General features: G+C 42.1%; 1 protein-coding gene across 3 annotated transcripts in view; it reads left to right on the plus strand.

The window, feature by feature from the left end:
- The window catches only part of FAT3 (FAT atypical cadherin 3), a 600,781-nt gene extending 588,183 nt beyond the window's left edge, over positions 1-12,598 (plus strand). The window contains exons 24-28 of one of the 3 annotated variants that reach the window (XM_039847662.1): positions 1,160-1,815; positions 5,237-5,350; positions 7,425-7,484; positions 8,070-8,105; positions 8,733-10,996. In XM_039847662.1, the coding sequence (XP_039703596.1) occupies positions 1,160-1,815; positions 5,237-5,350; positions 7,425-7,484; positions 8,070-8,105; positions 8,733-9,355 (1,489 nt within the window). In that variant the 3' untranslated portion in view covers positions 9,356-10,996. Of the gene's footprint in view, positions 1-1,159; positions 1,816-5,236; positions 5,351-7,424; positions 7,485-8,069; positions 8,106-8,732 lie in introns of all 3 variants that reach the window. The other 2 variants (XM_039847663.1, XM_039847664.1) reach the window with 2 other exon arrangements.
- The last annotated feature ends 6,981 nt before the right edge of the window (positions 12,599-19,579 follow it).

The following is a 19,579-nucleotide window of genomic DNA, read 5'->3' on the forward strand; positions in this document are numbered from 1 at the left end:
GCCTCTACCTGTTCAAATTAGGGACCTTTGACTACATTTTTAAAAGTAGATTACCAAAAATATAGGTGATGGGGCCTTTTAAATGAACATTGCAGAACACTTGCCGAAGTAGAGAAAAGTGAAGGATAAAAGGTCTGTGCTCTCAAATAATTTTAAACTAAGAAGGAGTAAGACTTAAATGGTTGCCTTATAGTTATACTCAAAGCAAGTCATGGATCGCTTTGAAGAGAATAAAATTAATTTAATTATTTCTCACTAGAATGCTTTAGTCAGTTTTTTCTGGTAATCTGCATTAGCATTACCCTTTAACATAAGCATAACATCTGAAAGATTCATAGAAATGTAGCCCTCCACCTACCCTCCTACATACATACTCCCTGTCACCCCAATTTCCCAGAGAGACCAAAAATTACTGTAACGATTATAGGAATGTGTCAGAACCAAAGACTTTCTCTTCTCAGGAAACTATAATGTGTATAGTTTCACAGCATTTTATCCTCAATTCTACAATCCCAAAAGCTCTGAGAACTGACAGGATTGAAGATAAATTAGTGGCAAACTAATTCGGTGGCAAAAACAGCCAAAACCACTATGAGGCTATGTCTAGTCTTTATTTCTCTGAATTAAAGTGACAATCCATATGTATTACTATCAAAACACTGATATATTTGATTATAGGTCTTAGGCCGGGACCAGTTCCTGGGGTTGAGAGGGTGGTATTTTACATTATATGAAAGATATGTACTATAGGTCATTTCTAAAATTGCAACATTTTAAATTCTAAAATGTATCTATCTGGACCCAAGGATTTGGAGACCGGTACCTTTTCAACAGCACCTGTTCTTTTTCTGCTCCTTTTCTGTCCCGGGACAGCCTTTTCTCTTCCCCACCCCGGTAGGGTCAGACTAGCTGGGAGAGATTGTGTGGGAGAGACACACACCTTAACTCATGCAGACGACACAGGCCACCTCCCCTGCGCGCGCGTGCGCGCGCACTCGAACCCACACCGGCACACCATTTTTGTGGTGTTTCGTGTACCCTTCAGGGGCTTTATTTTCCTTTTAAGAAATCAGTTTTAAGCCGAGCTGCAGCATACAAGCCTGCGTCGGCCAGCCTGACGTTTGAGAGGGGGCTTGTGTGTGTGTGTGTTGTCTCGAAGGTGCGAGGAGGACATCAACGAGTGCGAGCGAGAGGAGTGTGAGAACGGGGGCTCCTGCGTCAACATGTTCGGCTCCTTCCTGTGTAACTGCACACCCGGCTTCGTGGGCCAGTTCTGCGGGCTGCGCCCCGTGGTGGTGCCCAACATCCAGGCCGGCCACTCCTACGTGGGGAAGGAGGAGCTCATCGGCATCGCCGTGGTCCTCTTCGTCATCTTCATCCTGGTGGTCCTCTTCATAGTCTTTCGCAAGAAGGTTTTCCGCAAGAACTACTCCCGCAACAACATCACGCTGGTGCAGGACCCCGCCACCGCGGCCCTGCTCAACAAGAGCAACGGCATCCCGTTCCGGAACCTGCGGGGCGGCGGGGACGGCCGCAACGTCTACCAGGAGGTGGGGCCCCCGCAGGTCCCCGTGCGCCCCATGGCCTATACCCCGTGCTTCCAGAGCGACTCCAGGAGCAACCTGGATAAGATCGTGGATGGGCTAGGGGGCGAGCACCAGGAGATGACCACCTTTCACCCTGAGTCCCCGCGCATCCTCACAGCCCGGCGGGGTGTGGTCGTGTGCAGTGTGGCCCCCAACCTCCCCGCGGTGTCGCCCTGCCGCTCCGACTGCGATTCCATCCGGAAGAATGGCTGGGATGCAGGAACTGAAAGTGAGTAGGAAGTAGTAGTGCATCATTATTTGTTCCACTGGTGTTCACGGGGAAGCTGCCGGTGTGTGGACACTGTAGAAGGGAGTGAGGGAAGGGAGAGAGCACCCGCAGGACAGAGCACTCACTGTGACATGTTCTGGCGTTGAGTGTCTACATATCAGCCCTGATAAATTGCTCTGGTTCTTCTCCCCATTTACAGATGAGGCTCAAAGAACATCATAAGCTGCCCACGGTCACACAGCTAGTAAGAATAGTAAGAATCGTTAGTAAAAGCCTGTAAGAGGTACTCCAGTCAGGGGTTCCCAGACTCTAAAACCCAGGCTCTTCTCACAATAGCGCATCATTGGTGGTAGCTGCATAAGTGATATAGAGTGTTGTCTGGAAGGTCAGAAGAAGAGCGTGTCCCCAGGATTATTGATTACTGGTGGAGTAGAGGGACATTTGAGTTGGACCATGGTAGATTAAAGGTCTGGGGAAAGGAGGGCAATCCACGCAGAGGAACCCACATGATCAGAAGAAAATCAAGTTGTTCTGTTTATCTGGAATGCAGGGTCCATGAAACCAGAGGGTGAACCACCAGTAGGAAAAGTAGTCTGGGCCAGATGGTAGTGTTTCCTGATCCTTTGTAGCAGTATTCTAGGCTAAGTCAAGAGCTGCAGGTGCAAAGGCCCTGGGGTGGGAAAGACCTTGACATGTCGAAGAACATGAAAGAGGTCAGTGTAGTTGGGGCTTGATGAGCACCAGGGGGGAGTGGGTGCATTTTATCTAACAGGAAGAATTTTAAGCAGGTTTTTAAGCAGATGAGTGCCATAATCTAAAAATGGCTCTGTTCCTTGGAGAAGAGACGAAATAGGACCAAAGAGGAAATAAAACAGAGAGACTAGTTAGTTGGCCTCTATGAGCATCTAGGTGAGAGATGGTGAGTGTTTTCCCACCCTAACATCCGTCAGGATGAAATGAAGACAAGCTCTAATTTAACCTGCGACTTTTCATCAGATCAAATGTTTATATTTAAGCAGCAGAGACACCCTGGGTAGCAGGAGTTTCTGAAGGCTGGGGTTATAGTACTATGATATATGTTGGGGTAGAGGGTACAGGGGAGAGGCAGGTTTCAAATGAAGCTGGGGAGCACATGCAGATGAGGAAATAAAGGGGTTCTTCATGGAGAAGGGGGAGTTCCTACTAGTGTCTTTAAGCTTGAGTAAGATTTTGATAGGAAACTATTGGAGAGAGCCTTCCAGAAGCAGGGTGTATCTGTATCATTGGATGAGAGGGTGTCTGGCTCTGAGGGGTATTCAGGAAAAAAGTGAGACTAGAGGTGAAAGTTTGGATACCTGCATGTGGCATAGTTGAATCTCCAGGAGGGTGAGCTCACCGGGGAGCAGATGCAGAGAGAGGATGGTCAAACTGGGCCTCCTAAAGAATCTTGAAGATGCCTACGTGTGGGAGGTGGGCATATTGGGGAGAGGCCAGGCTAGGAGACAACAAAGAGAGAGCAGAGAAAGAAGAAAGGGTTGCGTGTAGAAGCTGACACTATCAATAAGATCAACGGGGTTGAGAACTGTAAAACTGTCAAGGAGGACACAGGCTAAAATGTGTATGGTGCTTGATGTCTAGAAGATTCTTAGAGATCCCAAGAGTGTTTCAGTGAGTTACCAAGACAGAGTCCAGAAGGCAAGGGTTCAGGACAAAGAGATTTATTTGGTAAGAAAACAGAGGCATCAGATAAACAGAAAAAGCCATCATTGTAGTGTGGGGATCCTCTTAAATTCAAATAACTTGCCTAAGGGCAAGTAACTAGTAAGAAGTGGGATAAGGATTCAAACCTAGTACCTCAGAGTTCAAAGCCTATGCACTAATCAACACTGCCCTTGGAAGCTTTAGCAGGAAGGAAGGAGAAGGATGCAAGAGGGAGAGGATCTCTCAGTAGAGAAGGGCCTCCGCTCTATTATAGTGCTGCCCCAACTGTGCTATTTGCTGACTTTGTCTTTCTGGAGACACGTTTATATTTTAAGTCAATGCCTTTGGACTTTAACCATAAATATATTCCCTCTCAAATCATTTATAGTTAGACTTTACGAAAGCCTTGCCATTAGCTAAAGGAAAGGCTCTTTTTTTATTTAACAATGAAAAAAAAAGGGAGTTTGAATAAATGAAGGAGTAGAAAAAGGAGTTTTATACACAGCACTATATTCACCAGGGTAGATCATTTGTCACTTTCCTCCTTGTGTTCAGGACTAAGCCCAGTGCCCACATCATGCTTTTCCAAGGCATATCTTCATATTTTCTGTGATGTGGCTGTTGGGAGGTAAATTTTTCCCTGGTGTCTCTTCTCCACTTATGTCAGTTGTTCATTGAACTCATCATTTTGCTGTGGCTTAGGCACATTCAGAGCTACAGTGCCTGCTACTGACATCACCCTTTGTGGAAGAAACAGTAATTTCTCCAGCCACGAACAGAAACAACTTTTCCCTTAATCACAAGTCACCATCTCTTTGTACCATCATGTTACATGATGATGTGAAGCTTTTCCTGATGATTATTTCCCTCCACCCACTTCATAATGTGACAGCTTTATTTCCAGAATCTACCTCAGGCCAAAACTCGCATTTCCCCCCAAAGTATTATTGGGTTTTTATTGAATACATTTCCTTCTTTGTTAAGCAAGACCGTTAGCTGGCAAGACAATCTATAGGCGACTAATTCATTTTTCACTTGCTAATTTCAGGAGATGGGTTGTTTTTACTGCTTCCTTTAGTCCATTAAATAATGAGATAGCAGCCTTGGGGGCGGGGGGAGGGGAGAAGGAATGTGTTAGAGTTGTTCAGGCTGTCTTTGTATGGCGAAGAGGAAGGAAGTGTGTGGATACCACTGACTGCCGTCTTAGAATATAGAAACTGTCATTGTCAAAGATGATGTGACGCTGCCCTCTAGAAGGCGATGCCAAGAACTCCACTCGCTCCCCAGAGATAGAAGTTAGGATAAATGTAATGGCATTCTTGCCTATAAAATATGTATACCCCTATTTTAAAAGTAATCTCATTTAACCTGGTGTTGACACCACATCGGTTCATGTAAATGATTTAAATTAACTCTGAATGGCAAAGAGCAACCCAGCCACTTCATCCTCATTTCACTCTTCACTTAGGCTTACTTTGAGGAGGGAGCAGCTACTTCGGCTGTCAGCTATTTGGAAGCTCATTTACCACAGGTTAAGGGTTTTGAATCTATAATGTAAATCATTTGATTGACAGACAGACCTTTGCCCCCAGTGGCACAATCAATTCTCTATTGTGGAGCTAAATTATTTTCCCTGAGCAAATGAAAGAGCACTGAGAAATGAACTCTGGGGGTGGCAGGGCTGGAAATATGCACCAGGTAACCAGTGTCATTTATGTGTGTTCTCTGACTGTCCACGAAGACAAAGGAGTTGATGACCCGGGAGAAGTGACCTGCTTTGCAGGCAGTAATAAAGGCAGCAACTCTGAAGTTCAGTCTCTGAGCTCCTTCCAGTCGGACTCTGGTGATGACAATGGTAAGAAGTCATGGACTTGTTCCCCGAGGGTGGGTTCTGCTTCCTGTCAGTGATTGAGAGGAAGATGATGTGACCAGTTTTGTTTCTTGACCTGATCGTGGGCTTTTGAGCGTGTTCACCAGCTTTTATGTTGACTCCGTCATTGCCGAAGGAGCACGTATTGCACTGCAGCTGTGAGCAGGCCCACGGCTCTGTGTCAGAAGCTGACGCAGTTCCTCTGGACCTCCTGTAACGTGTCCTCTTTGATTTGGTTCGTGATGGAACCACCTCATCCCAAGTGATACTCTCTAGCAACCAATGTGATTTCTTTCTTTTTTTATTTTATTAATGATTATCTTCCTCACTATACATGCAACCTCCATATCTTTAGAAATTAGTTCAGAGGCAAGACCGCCCCGCCCCACATAGAATCTCTTTCCCGTAGGAATGGCATCTTCATTCATTTGAATCCCACTTATTATCCTTTGGGGTCATGGGCTTTTGGAGAATCTATTGAATACTTTGGATCAGCTCCTTAGGAAAATGCACATACTCCCAAAACATTGCATGCAATTCTGTGTGGTTCATGGACCTCGTTGACACTCCAAAGCTGCTACCTCTACCTCTTGTGAACTTCTGTTAATGAAAAGGATACTGGGCTAGGTTTTCAGAGGAAACAGCTTTGGAGGATGGGTTGGTCTCCTTAGGGCAGAGGAGGTAGCAGAAATGGTGATAAAACAGCTATGTGCTGGTGAACCAAGAATAATTTCCAGTAGTCACCCACAGAGATAGTCTTACCTTATGTCATTTTCCCATTTATAAGCAAGTGGCAAAATTGAATATTAATTTATGTTTGTTTAAGTAATCATTTATGTAATCATTCAACCCATAAATCCTTGCTGAGTTTCTCCTATGTGCTAAATCCTATGGTGGACATTTTGTACCCAGAAGTACAAAATGAAAACAACATAGTCTTTGCCCTCCAGGTAAATATAGAAACAAATGAGCTCTAAAACTGTAGAAGCAATCACGAAAGTGAAATAGTCTGCTTTCACCCCCAAATCTCTTTCACCGCAATACCTGGCACCCCTGAGAGGTACCGAAGCTTCAGTGTATCTGACTGCTGGGATGGCAAACCATACAACAGTGGATTTCTTCTGACCATTCTCAGAAGGGCAGGGGCACACCTCCAGATTTGTTTCCTTCAGTGCTCCCTCTTTTCCTCATCCCCAACCGGTAGGAAAGCTGTTGCCGGTTTGTGTTTCATAGAGAAGCAGCCGAGAACAGATTGTTTCCGGACTCCGGGCAGCAGCTCTGACAGTGATGCCTGGTTGACTACTCTCATGGTCTCTGCTGTGTCTGCCCTTAAGGTCACACACTAGACCTTACACGCTTAACATTCGGGGTTGGTCCTGACTAAAGCAGGCAGTGTTAGGAATTTTCAACAAGTTAGTTTTAAACCTGATCACCTCTCTACACACTGTTGTTGCTAAGTCAACTCATATAGAACACAGAAATCTCCTTCCCTGGTTCTAACTATTTCAGAGGCCAAATGATAATGTCTCTCTACACTTCACTGGTGAAAGCTGGGCCTTGGATCGCTCTAGGCTATCAGTGGCATCTTGTGAATGTGAAGCCATCAGTCCTGCAGAGGTTATCCTCCATCATGGCATTTGGTTTGGAGCAGCATGGCTGACCAACAAAGAATTATCTTCAGGAATAGTGAGGTCTTCCTATAGAGCATTTGGGAGTTACTAATGAGAAATTAGCATGAGCTTGATGAGCCATTGCCTTCCTGGATTGATTTCACTGGACCAGGAGATGTGAATTTATGATCCAGCAATCCCTGCCAATCATGTCTTTCAGGAAGACTGACCCCCAGGTGTACTGCCATTTCCTTTCCCTTCCAAGAATATTGAGGTCCTTGTAGACAAAAGTGTCCACTGGAGCACTGCGTAATGGAAGGACTATGGGAAGGCTTTGGGTGTTTGCATGCTGCATCTTTTTTGTTGTTACTGTTATTGCTGTGTGTTTAAAATATATAACTAACCTGAAGCTGTCCTTCTCTCTCATGCCTTCTTTTCCTGGCCACAAGCGTCCATAGTGACTGTCATTCAGCTTGTCAACAATGTAGTTGACACTATAGAGAATGAAGGTATTTACTTTTTTCTTCCGTAGCATTTCTTTGTGTAAAGAGTTATCCTTTTGGAAATATCCTTTTGGGAATATTGCTTCCTTGTTACTTTGAACTAGGGGTGATTTTAATCAGCTAGCAACAGAGGGGGCGGTAAACAGGTGATTTCAGAGGAGACGCTGGATGTTTCTCCAGGAATTAGTGAGAATTTTAAAATTTTGAGAAAAAAATCTAGTTCATATTTTTTAAATATGTGGGGTATTCTTTTTACAAAATTTCTTTCAAAAGAGTACCTAATTAGTTGAAATACAGATTAATACTAAATTACATTCTTATATTCAACATATATTCACCGAAACCTACTATGACCTAGGAAAACTTAAGAAGTCATTCAAAGCTACAATATAATGGGGATTGATTTCAATCAGGTAACTTGTATTAGTGACTTAAAACAGTTAAGACCCGGTATAGATGGGATTATCTTTTTTGTTTTCTAAATAACAATGGAGAGAAATAGCAGCATGTTTTTCATCATCTAAAATGTTCTCTTACCCTCTTCACATGGTTTGGATTGTCAGTTTTACTTCTTACTTTGTATTTAAACAGTGTCTGTCATGGATCAAGGACAGAACTACAACCGAGGTGACTCTGCCACGACCCCAGCATAACATTTTACTTATGTGTTTTGAATTGCTGAGTTTGTTCTTACCCTGTTCCTCTTCCTCCATCCATTCTGAGTTTCTTTAATCTGAATTTTGCATGTTCCAGGTGTCTTGTGAGCTTGGTATTGGACCTGAAAGCCCTGCCCGCATCCCTCCCCCAGCCACTCCCCTATGTGTGCAAGTCATCCATTTGTGTGCACATTTCCCTGCCTTCTGTGGTCCACAGTATGGCAGATGCATCTCTCTCTGCGAGCATGTTGCCAGCCTGGCTCTGCACTTAGTGTGTGGATAGGAAGAGAGAATGGAGAAAGGGGTCCTAGAACTGTGTTTCTTCAACATGCCCTTGCTGGCTGTCTCTTACGGCATGGCTGGGCATAAGGCTCTACAGCACCCAGGCACCATCTCTCAGAGGTGCCATCGCTTTGTTCTCCCAGGGCCAGAGCATGGCTGGCCCCTGATTGATCCCTGTCAGGAGCATGCACATGACTTGGCTTCTTAAGGTCTGTTGGATATTAATTGCATGTCAGGCCCCTTATGTGTTCCTTTCCAAAACCTACCCCAACCTCCAGCCTGGAGGAAATTAACTGTCACGGCTTTTCTCCTACAGCCTATCACTGGGACACTTCTGACTGGATGCCTGGGGCCCGCCTGTCAGACATAGAGGAAGTGCCCAACTACGAGAACCAGGAGGGAGGGTCTGCACACCAGGGCAGCACACGGGAGCTGGAGAGCGATTACTACCTAGGCGGCTATGACATCGACAGCGAGTACCCACCTCCTCATGAAGAGGAGTTCTTGAGTCAGGACCAGCTGCCCCCTCCCCTGCCGGAGGACTTCCCGGACCAGTATGAAGCCCTGCCGCCCTCCCAGCCTGTCTCACTGGCCAGCACACTGAGCCCCGACTGCAGGAGAAGGCCTCAGTTCCATCCCAGCCAGTACCTCCCTCCTCACCCATTCCCCAATGAAACAGATTTGGTTGGCCCTCCTGCAGGCTGCGAATTTAGTACTTTTGCCGTGAACATGAACCAGGGCACAGAGACAGCAGGCCCAGCAGACAGTGTGTCTCAATCCTTGCACAATTCCAGAGGCACCTCATCCTCGGATGTGTCAGCCAACTGTGGCTTTGACGATTCCGAAGTAGCCATGAGTGACTACGAGAGTGTGGGAGAGCTCAGCCTCGCCAGCCTTCACATTCCCTTTATCGAGACTCAGCACCAGACCCAAGTGTAGAAGATGCACCTCAGGTGCTTTGCACTGTTTGTTACGGAGAGTGGAAGGAGACTGGCTGGGCTTGTGTCTCCATGAAGAGTAGTGTGTTACGGGAGAAGGAAATGCAGTATTTTCCACTAGGAACTTCATCACAAGTCACGCTGTTTCCAGCAAGCTTGACTACAGCTGGGTGAAAAGGAAAGGCTCGGAAACTGTTTCTAAGAGGTGACTGATGGCCCTTGCACTATGTGCTTGCATTCATGACCAAGAATGCACACCGAGTTTTTAAAGGGGGAATAAATTTCACCCAGTAAGTTACACAGTCAATCTTGTATGGCTTTGTGCAGTATTGTGCCCTGGAAAGTGTTACAGCATCAGTCTTTGCAGTATTAATAACTGGCAACAAGCAAAGAGGCATGTAATTTGGAGCCAGTGGAGGGGGGGACTAAATGAAAATACTAGTTATGATTGTTGGAAAAGTTAGTCTCTTAGGCAAAAGAAAAGAGAAACAAATATTATTAAACAAGAAAATGGGCTGAAGCCTTTAAAAATCAACTCTATTTTTTTTATAAGCTGCCCGATTTTCAGCTATAAAATTAGGTTTAGGTAACATGTTTAGTATGCTTAGTTATTTTTGTTTGTTTGTGTTAAGCATCCAATATGATATAGTTGGGTTTTATGATCTTCGAGAAAGGTATAATGTAGAGGAATATGAGGATATTTGGGTTCCATTTTGTGGGTTGGGGAGGTTAACATGGTTCAAACATTAGGAAGAATGTGATTATCTGTTTTTGTGTTTTCCAGTAAACATTCCTGACTGTAACTATAATTTTAACATTACTGCAGAAATTGGCCTTTGTTCTTAGAATCAGGAAATAAAAAGAAAAAAAAAGTAGTATTTTGGTACTCTGTTCTCTAGAATAAGAGATATTTAGCAGTTTGAGCAGAATTCACAAATTTAGAAGAGCATAAAAGAAAATATAACACTTTCAAAGTTTTCAGCCAGATAATCACCATTCTTGATAATGCAGATAAAATTTGAGTGTTGTTCTAAATCAGTATCATCATCACTATAAATGCAATTACGTTTTTAAAAAGAAGAAAGTAGATAAGTTCTCGTGTATAAATTATAATAGCGTGTGTGTCTGGGCCTATGTACAAATATGTGCTTGCACTCAATAAGGCTGCTCTTGAGGAAAGCTAATGTGACGGTTTTAAGATATGGACTGTTTTAAAAATCCTGCCAGCAAGGCAGACCTTTCAATTTCTCTAATCTCTATGATGTTAGAGAAACACCAAATGCCATATTTTACTCCAGTTCAGTTCACTTTATTTTGGTACTGCCATTTATATTAAAGCAAAACTGCGCTTTTTAAAAAACAGTATTTTGTTATAATTTTTCAGAACTAAACTCTTATTTGAAAAATGTGTAATGTTTAATTACACCCTAGGGTTCTCCTCCCATCTGACATGTGGACTTTGGCCATGAGTTTCCAAAATTGACAGGGGAATCATTCCACTGGAAACATAATAACTCAATACTTGAAGCTTAAAGTTGACAAGTTGAGAGACTTTCCTCTTTTGCTTCAATCAGATTATGGCCATGTGTGCAGTGGCCATGGTAAATAAATGCATATTTGCACTATCTGCTTAACGAGCAAATCTGTGTCCACAGTTTCTTTTGACGTATGGCATTGGTGTGTAATTGTGCTGTCCGGAGTCTGTATCATCCATTCAGCCATATTTTAGTTGCCTCAGTTGTGTTTAATCCACTTCTTTGTCGGAGTCAGTATTTCTGAAATTTTTTGTAAAACAAAATTTCATTCTCAAGCTTCTTGAGTACCTGGATGCACTTCACAGATTTTTCAACTTTTCTCCTCGTACTGTCTCTTGGCTGGACCTATTCATCGAAGCATTATCTGCACTGTGGTCTTGAAATACATGAATTTCACTAAGGCTGCTTTTGAGAATAAAATCTTTGGTATATTTCTAATATAAGAAGCACATTTGCAAGAATCATGGAGAAAATGACAAACTAATGGTCTAGAGTAGAATCACTGCTACACTTTTAATAATGCAATGACATAAAAACCATCAAAGTAAAACCAACAATCCATTTCTTGCCCCCAGGAAATATTAGAATGAGATTAATGCCAGTGAGTCACTATTGCTTACACAGCATCTCCTCCAGGGAGAATGCCTGACTGACACAGTAATGAAGGAATAAATAGATCTTAATGCAGTTGTGAAGTCACCCAAGAAAACTGTGCCCACCCTTTGCTCTGACCTATATAAAATGCCTCTTTCTTCAGGATAGCTTCCCCTGATTTTCTGCAGAGTAACTCTGCAGCTAAATGTGTACCAGTCAAGCATGAATTGTGTTTTGATTCATTACCTTTAAACACATATCTTTTCACTTTTTGGAAAATTAGACTTCCCTGTAGATTATTAGATGGTTTTCAGTCGGGCTAAGGTGGAACTAAGTGGTATGACTGCTGATTCGAAGAGCTGGAAAGGTCCTTAAGACCTATGTGTCCAACCTTCTTATTTTATAAAAGAGGAAACATGCCCAGAGAGGGACAGGCACTTGTCCAAGCTCACACAGGAAGTTAAGTAGCTGAACAGGAAGTCAAATTCATCCATTTGGCCAATATTCTTTCTGGATAACATTGTTCGCCAATGAACTGCCTGCGGCATGATATGTGCCAGCTTCTGCTGGACCTTCTGCCTTTCTAGCATTCCTGGTTTGGAATATGCTAGAAATAATGAAGATTATTTCTCTGGAAGCCTCATGATCTCACATTTTCTAGCAGCCCCCCTAGGAAGGGAGCAGCTACAGAATTCACACATTTCTTTGGACGTTTATCAAAATGCTGCTTTTGTCAAATGAATGCTTTCTGAAATGAGGATGGGATGATAATTTCAGGCCAGCCATCAGTTATGGTGAAACTTTGTTTATCATATTACCTGCTGGGTGCATTTTTGTTTTTCTTTTTTTCTCCTCTACTAGTGCTGGCATTTGTTCCTACCCCCTCCGCTGTGTTGAACCACATGGAAAATATTTAAGCCAATTAGTGTCTTTCTCTTTCTTCTAATATGTATGTGCCACTTCCCAGAAGCCATTTTCTATAGCCCGTTGTAGGCACTTTACTTGTATTGCACACATTCTGGTTAAGTTTAGAGTAGCTGGACTGTTAATGTTTGTCATATAGTAAGCGGAAACTCTGGGACTGTAAAAGATGAATAAAGTAAGTGTTTATTCAATTTCTTGTACAAGCATTTTGCTGCTGAGTTCCATTCCATGCCAGCTTTCCATGTACTCATGTCCTGATCATCCATGAAATGCCATTATAGAAGACGTAGTGATGTGAATAGGTCGAGTCCATGCGTTTGAGGTTTGCCCTGTCAGAGAATCAGTGTGAAGGCGTGGCAGGGAATTTAATGATGCTTTCCTGGAACTTCCCTGGGACTTACCTTAAGAATCACTAGCACAGCCTGGAAAAAAAACAAATAAGACATTTCACCACCAGCCAAGTCCTACTTACTTCCCACACCCACCCACTCACTGCCCTCACTAATGGCTGTGTCTACGTAATCAAAGTTGGGGGACTTGAGAAAAGTGATAGCGAAATAAATCATATAAGATCCAGAAAACACTGTCACGTGAGGTAATTCAGGGAGATCTAGTTTTCATTTTGCATGAGTGACCCAGATAATTGTCTCTTTTATTCACTCTGTTGCCCTCCCAGTACACAGATATTGACAAAGCGATTAGGCTTTTATGTTCTATGTTTTAGTTTCAAACCATGGGAAATGGGATTTTAAAAGGCATTTCTTCAGCACCATCATTTTGTGTGGTCCGTGAGAAGGTAGTTATGTGTTTTTCTTTGTTTTGGTCATGCAATGTTCAACTGCACATTATTCTGGACAAAATCCACAATGTCTTTAAGCTTCTGGTTGTATAATCTAGGTTTAAAGTCACCATTTGTGGGTTTGGCATCAGTTAATATTTAGCCAACTGGCTAAGAGATAGGAAAAGAATAAGATTTTCTTTCTTTATGTAACAGTGAAAAGCAATAATTACAAGTATGTAATATTACACAAAGGCCATAATAAGTCTCTTCCAGTGTTTAGGATGCACTAGAGAATCATATAGTCATTTGGAGCGTATTTGGACCCATTAGTATGTACTATAGTACCCTTCGAGCAAACAAATACCTGAATTGCTACTATTTACCAATTTTAGGAGCCCATACTACTGCATTTTGGGAAGTTACAAATGTGTTCGGAAATGGAAGCAGTTCTTTTTAAGCACTGTATCAGAGAGATTGTTTTGTAAATTTACCTGTTGCAAACAGGCTGGTTTGTAAAAGATGTATGTTTTGGTGTTTAAAATGTTTATATAATTGTATATAATGGTTTCAATTTTTCCAAGCTTTTGTAGATATTGTATTTGATGCCTATCAGGATGCTTTAATTTGGGAGAGTCAAATACAATTCTAAGTCATCCATGCTGTTGGTCTACAGACTTTTGAGGTAACCACATGCACCCACAAAAAGAATTTTAAATTTGAAAATGGTGTTTTTTAATCATTGCAAAATGTACTATAACTTTTCTTTGGTTCTACTGTTTTCATTTAACTTTCTCTGTTTACAAGAAAATGTTTTTATTGACATTTTTTTAAATGAGTGTGTTTTGCCCAATTACTAAGTACCTGATACCTATGCCATTTCAGATTCAGAATGAAATATATCGTTTCTTCTCACACATGTATACTCACCTAAACTTGCACACACATCACACCAAACCTTATGCAAAGGGGAAAGTTAACACTTAAAGTGAATCTTGTCCCTTATGGAAATGGATTATTTCTGCATATATTGCTGTTGGCAGTATTCAGTCCGGTGTTCTTTTTTCTAAAAAAAAAAGGGAAGAAAAAAAGAAAGAAAAACAAAACAAACAAACAAAAAAAAACAAAAAACCAACAGTGTACAGGTTTATAACTTACAAAATTTGATGGTTAAAACAAGTTTTCAAGTAAAAAGAAAAAATGAAACTAACAATCGTGTTGATTCTTAAGTGTTTCCTTTTGTCTTCAGTTAATTGCTCACGTGGCGTTTGGGCAGTCATATTCCACAGGGCATGGTGGTTTTGTTTTCAGAGACTTCTTACCTCCAGAAAGACTTCCACGTACATTCTAACTGGGCACAAACCCTGTGGGGTTTTTCTCTGATGAAAATGAAAGAGTGCTGGAGACTGGGATGAACGAGTCAAGTCCCACCTCTGCAGAAATCTCTTCTAAACACAACCCCCCACTTTCAAGGCAGCCTCTCCAGTCCTCCTCTCCCTCAAAATAGAAAAGAAAAGAAAAATCCAAAAGTTTGGAACACAATTAGCATTTGACTTTTTCTCCAAAGAACTCTAGAAATTTTTCTGCATAGAGTGAAAGTCAAAATATATACAGGAGAAATCGAAGGGAGGGACAAATTGATCTTTTGAAAAGGAAGTGATGTTGCAAGAAGTTAGCTTGAGACCAGGAAGAACTCCAGGAGGTGAAGAGCCCCCTCTGCTTTGCCATGGCAAGAGAGGGCCAGGACCTACCTGAGAACAACCCCTTCGAGCACCAGCAGCAAAAGGCCCCTCAGGCCTGCTGGCTGCCACCAGAGTGCGACCTGTCTTCACAGGCAGCAAAATTCCTCCTGCCTCAACCTGACCAGGATCCTGCAGTCACCCCATGCAGAATGGCCTCTGGGTAGGCATTCGATATCTCCTTACTTGAAATCCTTACTATGCTGGCAGAGTTCGGTATGCTGCTACCCTCCAGTCACTTGTCCATCCCCACAGTGGTATGCGGATAAATGCTTAACAACCAGATAAAAGAGGGAGAACACCAATGTGTTGCATTTGCCAATTTCTGCGGTATAAATACTGCTATCATGGCTGATTTCAAGCTGCCAAGGTACTGTGAACCAATGTGCAAAAGTCCTGGGTCTAACGGTCAGCTCTTGCCAGCAGGTATGAGCCACCTCCAGCATACCCGCCCCACCAAACCTTAAGGTACTTGAGTCGTGTCTTCTCTATCTTTGTTTCCCAGGCTCCCAGTACAATACTGGCCCTCATTAAATATTTTGATTGAAAGAAATTAATGATGTCTCCAGCTAAATTCCCTTGACCTCATAAATCCTTCCTCATTTTGGTGAATCTAGTAACTACAGCAAGGATTTCAAAAGAGACAAGGGTTAAATATGCTAGACGTCTCCTGCTAGACCCAATACTGCAGTGATGTGTTCATGGATTGAGCACCGGGAATATTCACATTCATGTCTTTAATGTGGCCACCCTTAGCAGAAATAGGATTGGTTTAAATCTCCATCCATACCTCAAAAATGGGAATACAGCCCAGAGATGTCAAGAAACAGAACTGGTCTGTTGGGGAATGGGGGAAAGACTTTTTATATCGATCTTCAGTCTCTGCTTGTTCTTTGAAAGAAAAGGGCAGGCTCTAAGCTTAGAAATAAGTCTCTGTGGAAAGATCACTTTCTTTTTCTGTGCCTAGGTCAAGGGTCTCCAAAACTGCTCCCAGATTCAACATTTCCCTAGGAGGACTCAGGACCTGGTTTTACAGTTGTGCTCATGGCTGTTGCTAACCAGGGAAGCTCTTTAGACTTACGGCATCTAGAGTTTTATGGGAGGCTGATCTCAGCAGGGTCTGCCTGTTGTGTACCAAAATTCCAGACTCCCAGAAAGAATGTGGGTATTCAGCATAAATGATACTAAAATGTAAGAACACTCCCAAAATTCAAATTTCCAGATGCCAACCAAAGGCCGACCTTGTAAGCAGGCTTCACAGAGGACAGCATCAGGCCTCCGAGTCCCTGCACAGGCCCTCTGGAATCTCCACCTGAAATTTCTACCAGAAGTGGGCATTCCCATTTGCCCAAACTCTCAGCAATTAACAATTTCCATTTTTCATGGGGCACTCCATGTGGCCTGCATGATACTGCTCCTCAAATTGTTAATTGCCCTTCTCTATGGAAGCAAAAGATCCAATCAACACAATTCTGCCAAAACTTCCTGGGTGAATGGACACTGGTCAATAGAACAATGCTATTCAACAGTGATTTGAGCAAAAAATACCATCTCGTCACTAATTCTGGTTAACTGCTAGTTTTGGTGCACAACAGGGCAGTTTTCTAATCTAGATATTCATTTTGAAGCATTTTGGTCCATTTCGCAGAACTTTTTTTTTTTTTTGTATTCATCTGCTTTTAAATTCTTATTAATTCTCAGCCAATTATACCTGCTCTGTACTGTTTTTAATAAAGAAGATTTGGAACAACCTAACTATCTAACAAGAAATAATAACTTGAAACAAACTGGCAAAAAATTAAAGCAGCCTAACAAGCAGAGCAGGAATAAGTGGTTTAAAAATAGAGAATTCAAAAACATTTTTGAAAACGTTCCTTTAATTTTTTGTACTGCTATTTCTCCCGTCCCTGTTCCTTCTCTCTCTCTTTCCTTTCTTTCTCACTCTCTCTAGCTCTTTCTCCCTTCCCTCCTTTCTTCCTTCCTTCTTTCCTTCCTTCTTTTCTTTCCAAAGCTGCACAAGGTTATTACAAAAATTAAGAAATGAATACAGGCAAAACAAAGTCTTAAAGAACCCCTCTAGATGTCTCCAAAAATGGTCACTCATAATATCAGAGTATATCCTTCTAGGCCATTTTCTATGTAGATATATATTAACATATATTTATTTTTAAAAAAGAAAATCTTTGTGAATATACTTTGGATTTTTTAAAATATTACTCCAAATAATAGATGACCACTTTCTCATGAAAAGACAGAAATCATACGAAGACATCAAAGCAAAGCATGAAAGATCCCCCTTCACTTTGTACCTGACCTTCTCACACTGCTTTTCCCTCCAAAACAAACAGGATCATTTCTTTTTAAATGCAGAGAGCATTTTTAAACCCTTTATATTAAAACTCTTTTCTATCAAGTGCTTTTTTGTGATCTGTGACAATTTCCTTTGTTACATGTTTTCTGATCTACCAGCCCTTGTTGGCCAACAGGATTCCACGAGATTCCAACAGCTCTCCCACGCAGCTTTCTCAGGCATTGGGAAATCCTGCTTCTTTTGCCAGATGTGCCCTTTCATCTGGCAGTCAGCTGCACAAACTGGGACTAAATTTACAAAGCCCACAATCAGTTCAAGCTGGAGCGGCACAGACCGACTCCATTGCTAAGCAGGGAGAGATGTTGGAGTAGAAACTAATTTTTTTTAGGTTTTCAATTCATTATTGAATATTTTCTTAGTGCGAATACTTTCGCTTCCCCCACTCAATCTTTTAATTGTGAGTTCAGATAATGAAATTTCCCTGTGTATGGAGGGAGTCGCATAATAGGATCCTAATTTATATATTGTCCTGAAACTTGCTGTGTTCCCGTAGAGATCTCTCTTAGACATCTTCACAGGTCAGTGCTGTATTCTTCTTAATGACTGCATTGTCTTCCATATCATGGTTATTCCATAATGTAGTTAGTAATGCCCTTATTGGTGGACTGTTTTCCTATTTGGATGTTACAGACAATGTGCCCGTGAACATCTTTGAGCAGATGTGCACATGTGTTAAGATTTACGAAGGATAGATTTCTGGAACTAGAATTTTTAGGTTAAAGAATATGTCCATTTTTAAGTCTGAGTATTTATCCCATTTTAATTGCCTTCCAAATGGTTTCATCAAATAATAACCCCACCAATAGTTCCACACAAATGTAACAACTATATAGCTCAATCCGCCAAGTGCATAGAACTGGCCCCATCCATGTTCCAGAAGCCATACTGCTGCTCTAGATTCTCAGGAGAACCAAGGTTGAGGACTGCTATGGCAACTTGCTGTCACCATGCGAACTGACCCTGTAAGTCTCCACTTCTATAAACATTGTCACCTATGCTACTTTTCTCTGCCTGTCGAAGGCAGAGTTCACAGAGAAGGGCCAGATGGCTGACTGGCAAACCACCAAAAAAACATTTTCTCTGAAACACTAAATGCCCGACTCTCAGGCTGTACATTTGGATAGCGGGGTCCAGGCAAGACAGATTTTACCAAGAAAAATGAAAACCAGACTCCACAGAGCTTGATGCTGAGGTTCTCTTAATATCAGGCCATCGTGTTCATCTCTGCGACGAAGAAAAACACAAAGGAATCCTTAAACATGGATTTCCATATGAGCTTTCATCAGTTGAAAAGGAAAAAGGAACATTTAAAGGAACCATAACATATTTCTGTAGAGGGTAAAATTTGGTCCTCAAATTGTGGTCCATGGACCAGCAGGCAGCATTGACCTCACCCGGAGCTGACTAGAAAACCAGAATCCCAGACCCACTGAGTCAGAATCAGCATGTTAGCAAGTTTTCTGGCTAATTCATATACACTTCAATGTCTGGGAAACACAATGGGTCTCTTCCTTGGACTCTGATACAGACCAGCTGTGCAAACCTCCGTGAGTTACTCAATCACAATGTTGCTTCCTCTACAAGATAGGTCAGTTTCAAGAAAAGGATGATGTGATGCATGCACAGAGTTTGGTACAGTGTCTGACAAATAATAAGCACTCAAAGCATAGTCACATGTCATTTTTCTTAATTTTCATTCAAGTTCCAGGGTGTAAAAGGAGCCTTAATCATTTCTGGGGGCCCATCTAGTCTGGTTGCTAGAGAAACAGTTCCGTCATAATGATTAAAACTATAAACAACAACAACAAAATTCTTTCAATTAAAGTTCAGGTGTTCTCTGGAGTCATACTAGCTGAGAAAACTCTTTGGAGTATTATCCAGCGCCTTATTTAAATGTGTTTTGCACAGATAGGAGGTATGGGGCTTTGATGTGGTTGCATATTCCACATTGAGGCTTGTCATCTCTCTCACCCAGTCATCTTCTAATGACGCTAAGTCCCTAATCAATTTCAGGAGCTACGTCCTGAGGCAGAGACTTTTAGGCTGTATCATTATTGTAACCCAGAAAGAAACGCATTTAACTAGGTCACAAAGGAATTCAGTGGCAGGTGACAAGATCTTGGTGTGTGGGAAGGCTAACAGTCTGGGTGCTTGTTCCAAATGGTAGGAAATTGACTCTGAGAGGAATGAGATTAAAATGACCAAAAGGGCAACGACTTCAGGGATAAAACTGAAATGCAGCGATAAGATTTACTGCGTAAATAATTCACATAGCACAGAAAAA

Source organism: Pteropus medius, unplaced genomic scaffold, assembly GCF_902729225.1.
Source record: "Pteropus medius unplaced genomic scaffold, Ma_sr-lr_union100, whole genome shotgun sequence".
In the NCBI taxonomy this organism is placed as follows: domain Eukaryota; kingdom Metazoa; phylum Chordata; class Mammalia; order Chiroptera; family Pteropodidae; genus Pteropus; species Pteropus medius.